At 40.7% G+C, this 15,105-nt stretch overlaps 1 protein-coding gene across 1 annotated transcript in view; it reads left to right on the top strand.

Moving 5' to 3' along the window:
* Positions 1-12,367, top strand: part of lmo3 (LIM domain only 3) — a 48,569-nt gene extending 36,202 nt beyond the window's left edge. The window contains exon 4 of the mRNA XM_080051326.1: positions 11,988-12,367. Coding sequence (XP_079907452.1) covers positions 11,988-12,093 — 106 coding nt within the window. The 3' untranslated portion in view covers positions 12,094-12,367. The remainder of the gene's footprint in view (positions 1-11,987) is intronic.
* The last annotated feature ends 2,738 nt before the right edge of the window (positions 12,368-15,105 follow it).

The following is a 15,105-nucleotide window of genomic DNA, read 5'->3' on the forward strand; positions in this document are numbered from 1 at the left end:
CTGGTGTGTTTCACATGGTCCGCTGTGGCCTTGCAGAGCACCACTCAAGATGCCCATCACAATTTGAATTGGGGCCCGGCCACGATTTATGGTGTGGCACCGTCTTTAATTGAAGCTGTTCCTCAAGCTCTGGCTTTTTTTGTTTGTTTTCCATTTCTTTTTCTTTCCATTGGTAGAGCTGTTGGGAGTAGATCAGGAATACAAACTAAAATAATGATTCTGTTCTAGATGCACACAGCATTTCCCAAAAAGTTATGTAAAAAAAAAATGGCTAAGTGGTGGTAGGATGGCCTAGAGGAAAGGTGGCTGACCAGTAATCATGAGGTTGCTGGTTCAATCCCCAGCAACGGACAGGAGGGTGTTAGTTGTAAAACTAGTAGTGGCTGGTATTACGTCTACGGTGCCCACCATCTCTACCATTGTGTCCTTGAGCAAGACACCCCAAAACTGCTCCAGGGGCGCTGTACTATGGCTGACCCTGCGCTCTGACCCCCTCTGGAGTGTGGGAACTTGAGAGGGGATAAGCGGAAAGACAAATTTCAATGTAACTATTGACTAATAAAGTAACTTAACTTAAATATTTAAAGTATGGAAACTCGATATCAAATTCTGATGCACAAATGATTATTTTCATCTCTCTTTCTGCAAAGAATGGGACTACAGCCAGGTCAGCCCACTAGCAGTCTGTTGATCTGGAGTCTTCAACTGTAAGGTCAGGTTAGACACTGCAGGCTAAAACTATTTATTTCCCCCCCGAGTACTAGAGATTTTCATTTAGTTTGCTTCCATAACATGTCTTCTTTCATACTAGTATACATCAACGGTCCAATTAGGAGTCATTAGTTAGATATTGCCTAATTTGCATATTTATTTAAACATGTCTGAAAATATTGCAATAAAAAAACAGTTATATCGTAGTTCATCAACTGGCAAAGCTTCATGACAATATTTATTTATTTATTGGTTTAGTTCAGGGACATTGCACACTCATCAACATACAAAATGTAAGTGAGCCAGAGTTAGCCTAAGAGGCTAGTTTTCATCTGTTGTCCCCTGCAACCTAAAATTACAAAAATAAAATGCATGTATAAACAAAGATTAAAAAACAACATAGTCGACTCAGAAAATACAGTAACACATAGTAAGAATGAATTGACAGACAATGGCAAACAAACAATAAAATAAGCAGATAATAAAACACAGCGTACATTAAACATTATAGGGAAGTGCACAAAACAGTTAGCCTGGAAATCCAGACCCTGATATCTTGAACGATAGAGGGTCTGGCCATGATCAATAGTGATTTCCAACTACTCGTGCATTTCAAATGCCACTGCACGCAGTTGATAGCACTACAACCAATCAGAGCGATGCACAAGGTGATGTAGGCTATTAAGCGCTGTTCGTTTAGCGAACAGCTGTTAAACTGTTAAATTAAACTTTTGCAGTGGTCGGTCGGCAAAACAGAACATTCCACTTACTTGCTAATGAAAGATTTGAGTGCGGTCTTCCAAATCGTAAAGGGTCGAGGCCAAAGCAGTCTCAAACTCACACAACATATCCGCAGCCATCTTTGATGTTTACTATCACGGCTTCGACATCGCATGCACGTCAGTGTCGTCATCCGGTTACGTCCTCCCCAGAGTACCATATAAAGGGCTCTGGCGCGCCCATATTAGATAGAACCAATTGAAACGTGAGTCGGGATTTCTCGACTTTTTGAAAAAGCTTCAATGGAGAGTGTCCAGACCAACAGGCGCAGCAAATTTAATTTGCCAGCGCCTAGTGGCAGGTCTGGGAATGCCAGGCTACAAAACAGTAGATTAGAGCAGGACAAACAGACCTATAATAAAAACACATATACAGCAGCGTAAAGCATATCTATGTCTTAAACATTTTGACCCTGTTCACCCGCAGTGTCTCACCTTAAGTCTCTGTAGTCAGAATGAATGTTCCTCTCATCTTTCAGACGGTGTGGGGTTCAGAGCAGGTTTAATGCATTCTCAACATTATGAAATAAGTCCCCGCTAAGTGTTTTTTTTTTTTGTTCAACATTGATATCCAGACCTATAGAATGACATTTCACAAATGTTCTCAGTTTCAGAGCTATTATGTGAACAGTTTCTCAGCATTTGGGTTGGCACACAAGCACACAAGCACACAAGCACACACACACACAAACACACACACACACACACACAAACACACACACACACACACACACACACACACACACACACACAGCGGCCCCTTCAATAAAGCAATCTAATCCATCTCACAAATGGCACCAGAGATTTCTCAGTGGAGCCTCGTCAGAAAAATGTGAAATCTGATAAACAGAGCAGACGATGTGTGGGGTCAGCAGCAGGGGTCAGGCTGTGTAATTATCCCACGGCTCCTGGCAGGTCAACCACGGCCCCATGTCAACCGTTTGAAGGTTGAATTGCTACAATCAAGTATGAACATTACAGCAGCCCCCATCACACACACACACACACACACACACACACACACACACACACACACACACACACACACACACGTACTCACTCATGCATCCATTCACGCCATCAATTGCTTTGTGGGTACATCCACTCTACTGTATCAAGCAAGTGGACAGGGAACTTGAAGTGATTATTCTGATTTCATCACGTCAGGACTAATGGTCATTGCTATAGTCAGTTGTTGCCGTTGCCAGACACTGCAGGTGAATAGGGAAACATTTTGAACTTATAGATATCACAATGAAACTTTGCCAGTTGCTTACTGACATTAAAACAATATGTTTTTGTATTGCAGCTTTTTTTTTAATCAGAAATGGTTGAATGAATATGCAGATTTGACAGTATCTAACTTCTCATGTGTACATTTGCATCTCCTTGAAAACAAAAACTAAAGTCTAGATGTTAGACGAAGCCGGAGATAAAATCTGAATTTCATGTTTACAGCATATTAGTATTCAAAATGGTAACGTATCGGATACAGCATTTCTTTCATTTGAACAAAAATAAAAAGAATACCATGTACAGGTCTTACAAATGCCTTTTCGGCATCTTTTAAAGAAGATGTGTCATTAATCAGACAGTTAACAACGTGTGAACAAATCCTTTAGTAATAACCTTCAGAATAGTGCTATAGATGATTGTGGAAAGTTTAGTTAGAAGTAACTGCTTTAGGAAGTTGAGATCCTGAAACAAAAACTAATGTTGAGATAATGTCCGTTAAAGATGGTTGTATAGGAGAATAATTACAGATGCAAAACAAACAAGGATTATTCAAATAAACAACTAAATGTACATTTTGGACCTTTGATTTATACTAGTATGAAAGAAGACATGTTATGGAAGCAAAATAGACACAAATCTCAAAATTGACCAGTGCTTGAAAAAACTAAGTTTGTGCCTTAACTTCGAGGGCTTCAAAGTACTCTGTAGAGATGAAGACTGACCCATTAGCTGAGAGTGGATATGTCACTGTGCTCATGACCTGCAAGCGCCTTCTCCTTCTTTTGTCATCTTTACCATCAAATTGGCAGCCATCGGAAATAAAACTTGAATCCGCTTCAGGAATAATATAAATGGAAAAAAGGCCTCGCCAGTTATCTTACTTGTGTATCTGCCAAGCAAAAAAAAGACAGTTTTTTTCTTCCCACCCCCATTTCTCTGTGCATGACTCTGAAATGGTATGGCGCTGAGGGCAGTGAACGGTCCTGTCCCTGGGTCTATCAGTGGAAATATAGCATCCTACATTGGTGCTGATTGCTCATGTCTCCGACCAATGTGTCCTCACTCTGTTAAACTGGACATAAATCCAGCGTCGTGACCTTCCCACCAGCCAGACCTGTTATTCTCCCTCCCTGTGTGAGCTGCTAGGGACAGCTATAGCCCCCACTGTTATCTTCAAGCCAGTGGTGGACAAACTCCTATACCACAGTACATGAGTAGTAGATACTCAATAGTCAAATATTACCAGAAAGGGTAACACCTCACAATAAGGGTACAATAATGAACTTGTGCTTAGTTAATGCTATTAATGGTTGGTTAATGCATAGTTAATGCTTAGTTAGCTAATGTTTAGTAAAGCGTTTACTAAGCATAACAGTTCATTAATGCTGAGTAAATGCTTATCAGGTTGCGTGCGACCAATTGTAATCAAAAGCTGAATAAAAGTATGATTTTTGTCTTTGAAATGTAGTGGAGTGAAAGTCATAAGTTTCCAAAAAAAATAAAAAGAAGAAGCAGATACTCAAGTAGATGACACACACTCAAAAGATGTACTGAAGTTCAGTACTCAAGTAAATTTACTTTGTTACTTTGTCCACCACTGCTTGAAGAAGCCAAAGGGATTGTGGGTGTTATTGGGTGTGGGTTAGGGAATAAGGACCAAGATATGAAACTCCATCCAGGGAGCAGTTATAGCCACATATCAGGCCCTTGGGGGGGGACAGCTAATCGATAGGCCTGTCGTCCAGCCTCATCATCTAGGCCCAATTTCCCCCCTGATGAGGTGGAGGCTACGGTGTGTGTGTGTGTGTGTGTGTGTGTGGGGGGGGGGTGGTGTGGAGGTTAGAGGAGAGGGGGGGTGTGGGTGACAGGGGCAGGGCAAGGTCAGCGCTGATAAGGGGGGACCATGCTCCACACTGCTGGAAGCTTTTTGGAAGGAAGAGAGACTGACACCAATTGGGGTTTTTCGGCGGAAGCTTAGCTCAGCCACTGCTGCCTTGTATGTCACGAGTTAGGGCTTGTTAGACAGGGGGCCCCCTAATAGCCAATAAGGGACACAGTTGTCACTTGGTGTATGATTGGTGTTGAGAACTCGGGAGCAGCCAGCCAGCCTATACACTACAGAACACAATTTAAAGGATCTAATCCTGCACTGTCGGTGGAGAAACAAAATCACGAAAATGACAAATTGTATACAAATAAATGTCAGTCTTTCCTACCCATGCATGGAGATAATATAATGTTGTTCCGACCAATAGCCAGTTCATTGGTTTCCAGTATTCTATAAGGTCCTAGATAGATAGTCACTAGTTTAGTTTTAGTTTTAGTTTTTTATCTGAGGGGTTTGTCTAAAGCTAAATGCTGGTGACTGCACAGAACAACAGCAAATATATACCCATCATGCATCCTGATGAAATACTGTCAATGCTGTTGGAAGTAGTGGTGATGTAGTGACTACTCACTAACAAGGCAGTAAGCTTAGACATAGTACATCCATGGTGGTATTTGTACCATCTACCCTTGACACTGCAGAAGATGACGCATTCCTTTGTGTGGACTTTATATTCTGGCCAGAGCAGACTCCTATTAAATTGGATGGTGCAACACAGCTAATATGATGGCTTCCTCCATTTTTGTGGCCCACATTGTTTGATTAACAATTGATTTTTTTTTTCTGGTGGTACAGTTACAGAAAACCTGACATCTAGTTAGTCCTGAGAGAGGGAGAGAGAGAGAGGGAGAGAGAGAGAGAGAGAGAGAGAGAATACAAGATCAAAGCGTCTTATAACACAACTTTAATGGATGTTTCAGCACTGATAAACTGATACTCTCTGCATTACATACCCAGAAGAAGAAGAAAAAATGGTCTTCAGTGTGTCCTTGAGCTGCTGCCTGTGTCTGATTGCCCCACAGCTGTCTTGCAATACAAGATGTACAACATGCTGTTACAATTAAGCATCAGTGTCATAGAGGGCCAAGTCAGTGTCTGTGAACCTGTATTGCATCCTAACAGTCATTAGATTTGGTTGCAGTTGAGATATATTTCCATTCTTTGACCGATTGAAGTGAATAGTCTAGTTAACACACACAGGCCTCGGAGGCATAATGGCTGGGCATGGCAGTACACATCTTTTTAAGTGAAGCCTGTGTGAAGACATTCTTTCTCTCTCTACCTCCTACAACAAGAAGGTCTCTGAAGACTCATTAGTCACAGTCACCTCTAAGTAAAGGAGAGAAAAGATGGAGGGAGGAAAGTGAAGGTAAAGCAGACAGCACAGGCTGGACTGGATTGTAAAAGTTAGAACACCATGATATTGGTTCACAAGATGACATAAATACAACATTAATGAATGAGGCAAGACACTGAGAATGAATAGAATAGAGTAACATTTTGAACTTACTGTATATATATATCATGATGAAGCTCTGATTACTGACATTAAAACTAATCTTTTTTTGTATTACAATTTTAATATGATTGAATAAAAATGTACGTTTGGCAATATCTATCGAATTATGCATTTTCTTTGCATATTTTTAAAAAGCAAAACATCTAGATGTTGGATGATGCCAGAGTTAAAATGTGTCGATTTCATTTTTACAACATAAAAAGAGTTTAATTTTATACTGTCAAAAATACTATGAAAATACTACGAACAGGTCTTAAAATGCATTTTCAGTATGTTTTTTAAGAACGAAATGACATCATAAATCAGACAATTAACAACCTATGAACCTTCAGAATAGTGCTAATGTTGAGATAATGGCCGTTAAGGATGGTTGTAGGATAGATATACAGACGCTGCAGTATATTGCGGTTCAGTCAGATATACACCTTAATGTACACTTTGGACCTTTTATTTATGTATAGTATGTATGAATAAAACGTGTTATGGAAACAAAACAGACACATTGACCAGTGCTTGAATGTTTTGCTTGCCGTATCTTGCCTTACTTACTATATTCGCAGAGACCAAAACAAACAATGTGTTTATAGCAGGTTACAACTATATACAATTATGTATACAATCATGGGGCGACCGTGGTAGAGCGGGTCGGCCAACGATCGAAGGGTTGGCGGTTCGATTCCCACGCTGCCACTTGTGTCATGGTTGTTGTGTCCTTGGGCAAGACACTTCACCCACCTTGCCTCGTGTGAATGTGTATGACTGCTGTATGTTTGTGGTGATCGGAGGGTCCGTAGGCGCGAAATGGCAGCCACGCTTCCGCCACCGGAATGAATGGAACCTGGAACTCTGTAAAGCGCTTTGAGTGCCTAGAAAAGCGCTATATAAATCCAATCCATTATTATTATGTATTATTATTATAGTAGCATTCTAGCAGAGGGCTATATATACACAGTATAAGATGTGCTTTGCAGTAGTTTTTTAAAGAGAGTGGAAATACTATGGCAACACAAGGTTCCTTTATTAGACACGCCTGTGATGGGCCAGGGTGTAATATCCTCATCATAATTGGTGCACAGATGTCACATATGCTGTTGACATTTCACCGAGCAGAAACAATTTGGCCGTGTGAAATAAGTGGAGGGTAGGGTTAAGAGATGGGAGGAGAGAGAGACACACACACACACACACACACACACAGCACTAGTCACAGAAAGAGTCCCTGCGTTCCAAATCTCATACTGATCATAAAAAAACTATCTAGTTAGGATGAAGAATGCTACAATTGGGATGTACTTTTACTTATTTATTTCATCATAACATGGCGCCTTGATCTTGCCTCTTGCTTTTATATCCGTCGCATTCTGCGGTTGTTTTCACGAAGAGGCTCTGTCGATGTGACGTCACTTCTAGTGCGCACTGGATTGTGGGTCAGAATCACCCAAATAGCATGCTGTTTTCAACGCTAAAAATCTCGAACCGGATGTAGTAGGGCACCCAGTTTATTTCTAAGCATGAGTTGTCCGTCTTTAGTTTGGTCACGAAGGTCTGCAAGTATCATCCCATTAAAGGTGGAGGCCAGTGGCGTGGCGTGGGGATTTTGTTTGAGGAAGCCAAGTGAGACAACACCTTTAATCTACATGTTTATTGGAAGGTGGGGGACAGAAAAGAGTAGGCTACCTCGCAGCTTGTATTTAATGTAGGCCTAACTACAAGAGCTATTATAGCGCCTGGTCACTTTACCAGGACTTACACACGCCTGTAATCTGTCCGACACCGCTCGTTCGCTCGCTCTCTCTCTCTCTCTCTCTCCCACTCACTCACTCACTCACTCACTCACTCACTCACTCACTCACTCACTCACTCACTCACTCACTCACTCACTCACTCACTCACTCACTCACTCAGTCAGTCACACACCTCCTAATCATCTTATTAAATTATAAATGTTATTATAAATGCATTAATTACAAAATCTCCACCCTCCATAACTGTTCTTACTAATATGATAACAATGCAAACATGCTAATCTCCCGCTATTGTTATTGTTGTTAAATTTCAGTGACGTTGATAATGATGCTTTGATTTGATTGGTGTGAAGCCAAGGGCCGAGTGGCTTCCCTTGGCACCCTCATGATACCCTCCTGACCAATCACAGGAGGGCAGTGTCATGACAATAGCATCACCTGATTGGTCAACCCTTCTTTTTTTCACTAAGGGATGCCAGCTCGGGCTGGCTTCCTTGCGGACTTAGAGTTTGCAATGTCGTGTTTCGCCGCGTCTTCAGAATGTAACTTTAAAGGGGCGCTGTTTCGCGTATTGTGAATCCGATTATTATGCTATTTTTAGAACAGGCCTGCGGGCGCCTCATATGGTCCTTGCGGGCTACCTGGTGCCCGAGGGCTCTGTGTTGGTGACCCCTGGCCTAGACTGTGTTTTTTTTAGCACACCCAGTACAGACAGGTAGTGGATTGTGAGGAGATATTCACTGATTTTGACAAGAGGTGATTTTTGACACAAAGCATTCTCCAGAATCGCTGACTCCACCTTTAACCATAATAGATTTGTAAAGATAACAATGTATCGTCGGTTAAACTTGGCTATTTGTTTACAACAACAAAAAAGGCACATAGCTGATCTTGGCAGTTTATGGGATCATACTGTATGGTTCAGAGGCAGCTACTGCCATTGGTGTATGAGTGTGTGTATGAATGGGTGAATGTGGTAAGAATTGTAAAGCGCTTTGGGGCTGAGAAAATCGTCTAAAAAAGCGCTATATAAGTCAAGTCCATTAACCATTTGTGCTGGCATGTTAAACTGCATGCACAGCACAAGTATCCAGTCAAAGCTATATCCATGCTCGCTATATAGCATTACTTTAAAATTCATTATTTTTAACATAAGATGTGCATTTGCCATTTGTCTGTTCACTCATCCCCTCCCGCCCCACTGTATACCATTGAGAAACAGCAAGGTCTGGTCCTGAGTATTGTCTGGAAGTCAAGCAGTTTATATTCTAAAACAACATTCATATAGGCAACATCCTATTTAGGCAAGACTAACACTAAATGTGTTTGGATTGCCAATTCGTGTGGATTTTATATCTTTGAATTATATATTTTTTTCTTAAGAAATGTTTGGGATGATCTCATAACATTACATTACATTTCATTTAGCTGACACTTTTATCCAAAGCGACTTATAAGTTCATTCAACCATGAAGGAACAGCTCCACCTTAGCACTATAATTCTAAGGTGAAACGAGAAAAAAAAAATCTAATATTGAGGAAAAAAGGGCTTTGCACACCACACTTGCATTGGACCTAAGTGTGCTATAAGCTTTCTCTAGACAATACCATTAAATTTAATTACAATTTAATTAAGGACTCTGCATTAGCATTTCTCCTCCCAGAATTCCCAGCTGTATGAAGGCTTTAATACATCAATAAAGAAGGGTTACAGTTTAAAAAATATATATATATATATTTGAGACGTTAAATAAGTAAATAAATATGATGAAATGAATTCAAATGCATTGTAATAATGACTTGACATAGGGCTGGTGCTGGTGTTCGTTTTATGAGTAGAAATGTTGGACTAAACACAAGTTTCTAATTGTCTAGGCCAAGACGGCTATAATGTGGTTCATGTGAAAAGTCTGCGTGTGTGTGTGTGAGTGTGTGTGTGTGTGTGTGTGAGTGTGTGTGTGTGTGTGTGTGTGTGTGTGTGTGTGTGTGTGTGTGTGTGTGTGTATTTGTACGTGCATTCATGGGCATACTTACTGATACAGAGTGGAATTCTATGCATCACATAAATATTAAACCAATCAAAAAACAGCAGAGTTTGCAGCTTATTTCAAATAAACTGTCAAGCTCTTCCCCGGAAAACATTTTGTTTCCGTAATGTCCAGAAAACACACCTCACATTCTCACAGGTTTTTTTGAGGTGTTTTGTGCCAATACTTACGGTGTACTCCAAATCCTGCTAATTGGTCCCAAATGGACGCAGCAAATCATGCTCTGAATCCTTGCCCTGCAGCTCAGAATAAAAAATGCTGCCAATGGTTCCTCCAAGCAGGTCATCAGGTACACCTAAAGATGCATCCGCTTTTCTGTGCAGCTCCAAGCCACACTGCAATCAGCAAGTCTGAACATCCTGGGAAGTCTAAGGGAGTTGAGGCTCAGTGTCCCGCCCCCCACCCACACACACACACCCCCCCCCCCCCCCCCCCCCCCCCCCCTGGTAAACACTGGGACCGCTTGCTTACCGACCTTGTCCAACCTGTACATAGAGGGGAGATAAGCGGCCCTCAGGACAATACAACAGCGAGAGTAACTGCCCTTATACGCGTTCAACATAATCTCCACTTGGCGCTGGTGAGGAAAGGTCAAGCGTAACTGTGCCCCCCCCCCCTCCCTCTCCCCTCCTCCGATGGGGGTTTGTGTAACAGCTGCAGGTGCAAAGGAAACCCCGGTGCCTGAAACACAGATAATTCAATTGGTATACACTGGAGAGAAAAAAATAAGGATTCTAGGGGATGATGTAGGTGTTAAACAATATTTTGGTTTGGTGAAAATATATTCATTACAATTATTTTCTTGATTTTCTGGCAAATATTTACTTTACAATGTAATTAATGTGTTTGGGGCAATATCTACTCATTCTACTCATTTAAAAAACAAGCAACTTTATTCGTAAATTACAAAAACAAAGAATATTGAGTGAATTTAATAAAATGTAAGCGGGTAGTTTTTAATCGAGAAACACTTCCTGTCCAAGCGTGCAATATTAGGAAACAATCAAGAGTTAGCAGTTTTGTTATTAAGTATTGTAGCGATGACCCATCTCCCACAATGCCTTGCGCTGAACTGAATGAATGTAACAGACATTTAACTGGGCAATGAATAAGACGGTTAAAATGCTCCAGTGCTAACCAAGATACTAAAACATCTATTGATTTTCTGTAAAGGCACCCAAAATCAAGTATTGTTACAGTATATTTTACAATATATTTGTTTATGTTTTAATGAATTATTTTGTGTTCTCTATTTGAATCTAGTTATATTAAATACTAATTTAATTTAATTTACCTTTAAAAGCATCTTCTGTCAATTATATTTACTCAAAATCAAGCATAGTTATATTTAATGAATTATATTGCTTTAACCCTGTTGCCTCAATTTTATTGAGTATAAAGTAAATATGGTGGAAACTAGGGCTGCGTTCCGAATCACATACATCTTTCTTTTTTTTCTATTCGACATATTACAGCTGATCTTAAAGATATCAAGTAATACTGCAGTATAGGTACACTATCCGGACATACTTTTACTTATTTATTTCATCATGTCATTGCTCCTTGAACTTGCCTCTTGCTTATGTATCCTTTACATCGCCGATAGTTTTCACTTGGAGGCTCAGTCCATGTGACCCCATTTCCAATGCACACTGGATTGTGAGGTCAGAATCACCCCCCAAAAACCTGATCGAAGTAGTAGATGTAGCATCTGACCACATGTATTTCTACCATACTAAATAGCAGCGAAGTAATGGGAAGGGGAACGCAGGGAATTCCTGCAGACTGGCTATGCCATGCTAGCCCACAGCTAGCTCACTACTAATAATCCTTGCTTTGATGCTTGATTTAAACCCGCTACTCAGCAGTGTCTACTAGAAGTTTTTACTATTGTTTTGTGTTTTAATTTAATTCTTGCTTTTTTGTGTCTTTGTGATGTTTTGGATGTAATGTATTTGACTTATTTTACTGTACAGCACTTTGGTCCGCCTCGGCTGTTATAAATGTGCTATATGAATACAGTTGACTTGACTACTCCTGTCTCTTTGTGTGCGGTTGCAGGTTCTGTGTGGGCGACAAGTTTTTCCTGAAGAACAACATGATCCTGTGCCAGACAGACTACGAGGAGGGCCTGATGAAGGAGGGCTATGCTGCCCAGGTCCGCTGACCCACCCCCCCCCCCCCCCACCCAGGAGGAAAGAGGAGGGGGAGAAAAAGACACTGACTGACTTGAAGGAGAGCTTGTAATCACACAACTAAAAAGCACTATTGCCTCCTTTTTTCCAGCTCCCGTCTCCCACATGTACATAACTAAAGCAAGAACTCCCTGGGTGATGGGGACACACTGCTGTACAGAATAGCCATAGAGACAACCAGTGTGACAGGGAACCCCTCCCACACACACACACACACACACACACACACACACACACACACACACACACACACACACACACACACACACACACACACACACACACACACACACACACACACACACACACACACACACACACACACACACACACACACACACACACACCCGGAAGCCCACAACAGACTAAGTGTGGAAGAAAAAAAAAAATAGGTTATCCATTTCTTTGTTTGTGATTTAACAGAAGCTGCCTCTGTCATCCACGGCCAACCAACCACAGAACCAAACAGCTGATCCCAGTTGTTGGAGAAATAAATGAACACACCCAAATGGAATGTCCTGTCTCACCTTATCTGACAAGGACAGACTCGTGTCCCAATCCAACGCACAGTCCAACAACGAACTACTTGAGTCTAAAATAAGCCGACGTATTGTCAATCAATGTCATTTTTGAGAAGAAGACCTTTTTACTGTTCGGTATCAGATTAAAAACACAGTGAATTTAATGTGAATGAGGAGTGGCAAAAATAACGCTGACGACTGATTTGATGCTGTATGTGTGTGTGTGTGTGTGTGTGTGTGTTTGATCCATCCTTCTTAAGGTTGAGAATTGCAGTCTTGCAGTCTCACAAAGGCTTGGCCTGGTCCGTATAGTCCATTCAGAGCATTACGATTTTCCAAAATGAACATTGACATACTTTCAATAATCCTTATTAAAGAATTCAAATATCACTTTTTTTTTGTCAAAGTAAGCAGCTTTTAAGTACATTAAAGCTGCGTTAATGAGCATTTTGTCTCCATAATAACAATGAATAAATTGAGTTTAATACAAAGGTGGTTCTGCTAGCATTTTCTGCCTCTTGCCTGCTCAGCACCATTAAGTAGGCACAGTTGGCAAAGAAACTGAAGCGAGTTGAGTATAAGTCAGATGTTTGGTTGATCTAAAGAGAAATACATCTGTAGAACACAAAGCAGACTCAAATGAGATTCTTATAACGTAAGATAAGCAACCGTTTGCTAAAACGTTAAGCAACATCTTTATAAAGTGACAATACAGTAGGTCCGATGGGTTTTTTTTTTCAACTTGTTGTACTGCCCCCAAGTGGCCAACAATGTAGTCAAGCAGCTTTAAAGGTAAATGGACAAGACCGGGGGTGTGTGTGTGAGACCATTCCTGAAATGCATTCCTTCAGAACTATACGTACCTTCCACCATATTTGGGCAGAGTTTGGACTGTGAATCCAGGCTCTAATCTTGTGAAGGAAGGCAGTGATTTTTTTTTCTTGTCTGGGGACAGTCTTTCTATTTATTGAAACCTTGCTTGCACACTCAATGGTCAATCTGAAGTGTGGGGGATATGTGCCGGGTTAATGTAGTGCTTGTAAGGGGGTCGGGATGGTGGGTTGGTTACTTTTTGTACACTATTTATTTGATAAGTATTCAGTGCTCATCACTTTGTTGTCCAAAATTTCAATCAATGATTTTTTTCTGAATCAACCGTTGACGATGGGCTGTGTGATTTTTTCGCAAACACAGCTTTGGGTTGAGTTAACTGCCCATCCGCAGCAGGCCAATTTACCTTCACACCTGTTGCTCTCCTCCTTTTTCTACTGAGAAGAAAAAACAAACCTACTATCTTTTCAGTATTAACTCTCAGCATCTGAGCGCGTGCGACAGCGCTCTGCAACATTTTTTTCAGCGGAAAACAGAAACCTTCTTTAATTTGTAAATTGTGGGTGTACATAAAAGAAATATTCACTTTTGTTGCTTGCTATTGTACAATGATTTTCTTTGTATGTGTCATCCAGCATGAAATGTTTATTTTTAGGGACGCTTGTAAATACTGTAATTGTAATAATTTTAAGCACAAATGTAATACAGTTTTATTGTGTTACCGGCGAGTGTGGTGTCTTTTTATTTCTCTCTCGCTCTTTGAAAGCTTGGCTAAGCTATTCCTGTAGTTGTCAGGGGCCGTATTCACAAAACATTTTATATTAGCGCTAAGAGTACTCCAAAGGAGCACTAAAAGTTCTTAGTAAGGAGTCATTTCTTAAAACCTATTCACAAAGCTGATAAGACCAACTTTTACTAAGGAATGGGAGGGACTCCTAAGCTTAGACTAGAGGGCGGGGTTGACCCTGTTGCTATGATGTCATGTTCATACAGGAACATGACATGGACAGGAGATGCTGCGAAGCGCCACATATAGGCCTACTCTAGTAACAAATTAAACCCAAACGTGACACCAACTGTAACTTTCAGTGCATCGTAAACCCAAAGCAACTGCAGGAAAAGGAACTTAATAAATATTTTTTTATATAAATATAATAAATATAAATGTGTCTATACTTTCTAAATATAGCTTTACTAAGACCATTAACCCCTTACAGCTATTAAGGTACCTTTTGTAAAGCTCACTAGCATTACATCTCTCCAAAATGCCATCAAATGGTTTTCTGTGATTTACTCTTAGTGACTTAGGAGTCCTCTCGAGCTTTTCATAGATTTAGGAGCTAGTTTTAGTGCTAAAATGCTTTATGAATTACACTTATCTTAAACAGTTAGGAGTCCTAAAATTAGGAGTGAAACGCCCCTTATTTTTGAGAGTTACTCCTAAATCAGCACGTTAGGACCTACTCTTAGCCTTAAAATGTTTTGTGAATACGGCCCCTGGTGTATGGTGTTTTAGAGCACATCTTAAAGGTTCAGTAAGCGGAATGGTCAGTTTAGCTAACTTCCTGTCAGTGACTGCAGTTAGCAGTCCCCTCCCTCGTCCCCACGTCACCACATTAATGCACTGCGGTC

The sequence above is a fragment of the Ammodytes marinus genome, assembly GCF_949987685.1.
Source record: "Ammodytes marinus genome assembly, chromosome: 22".
Classification (NCBI taxonomy): Eukaryota; Metazoa; Chordata; class Actinopteri; order Uranoscopiformes; family Ammodytidae; genus Ammodytes; species Ammodytes marinus.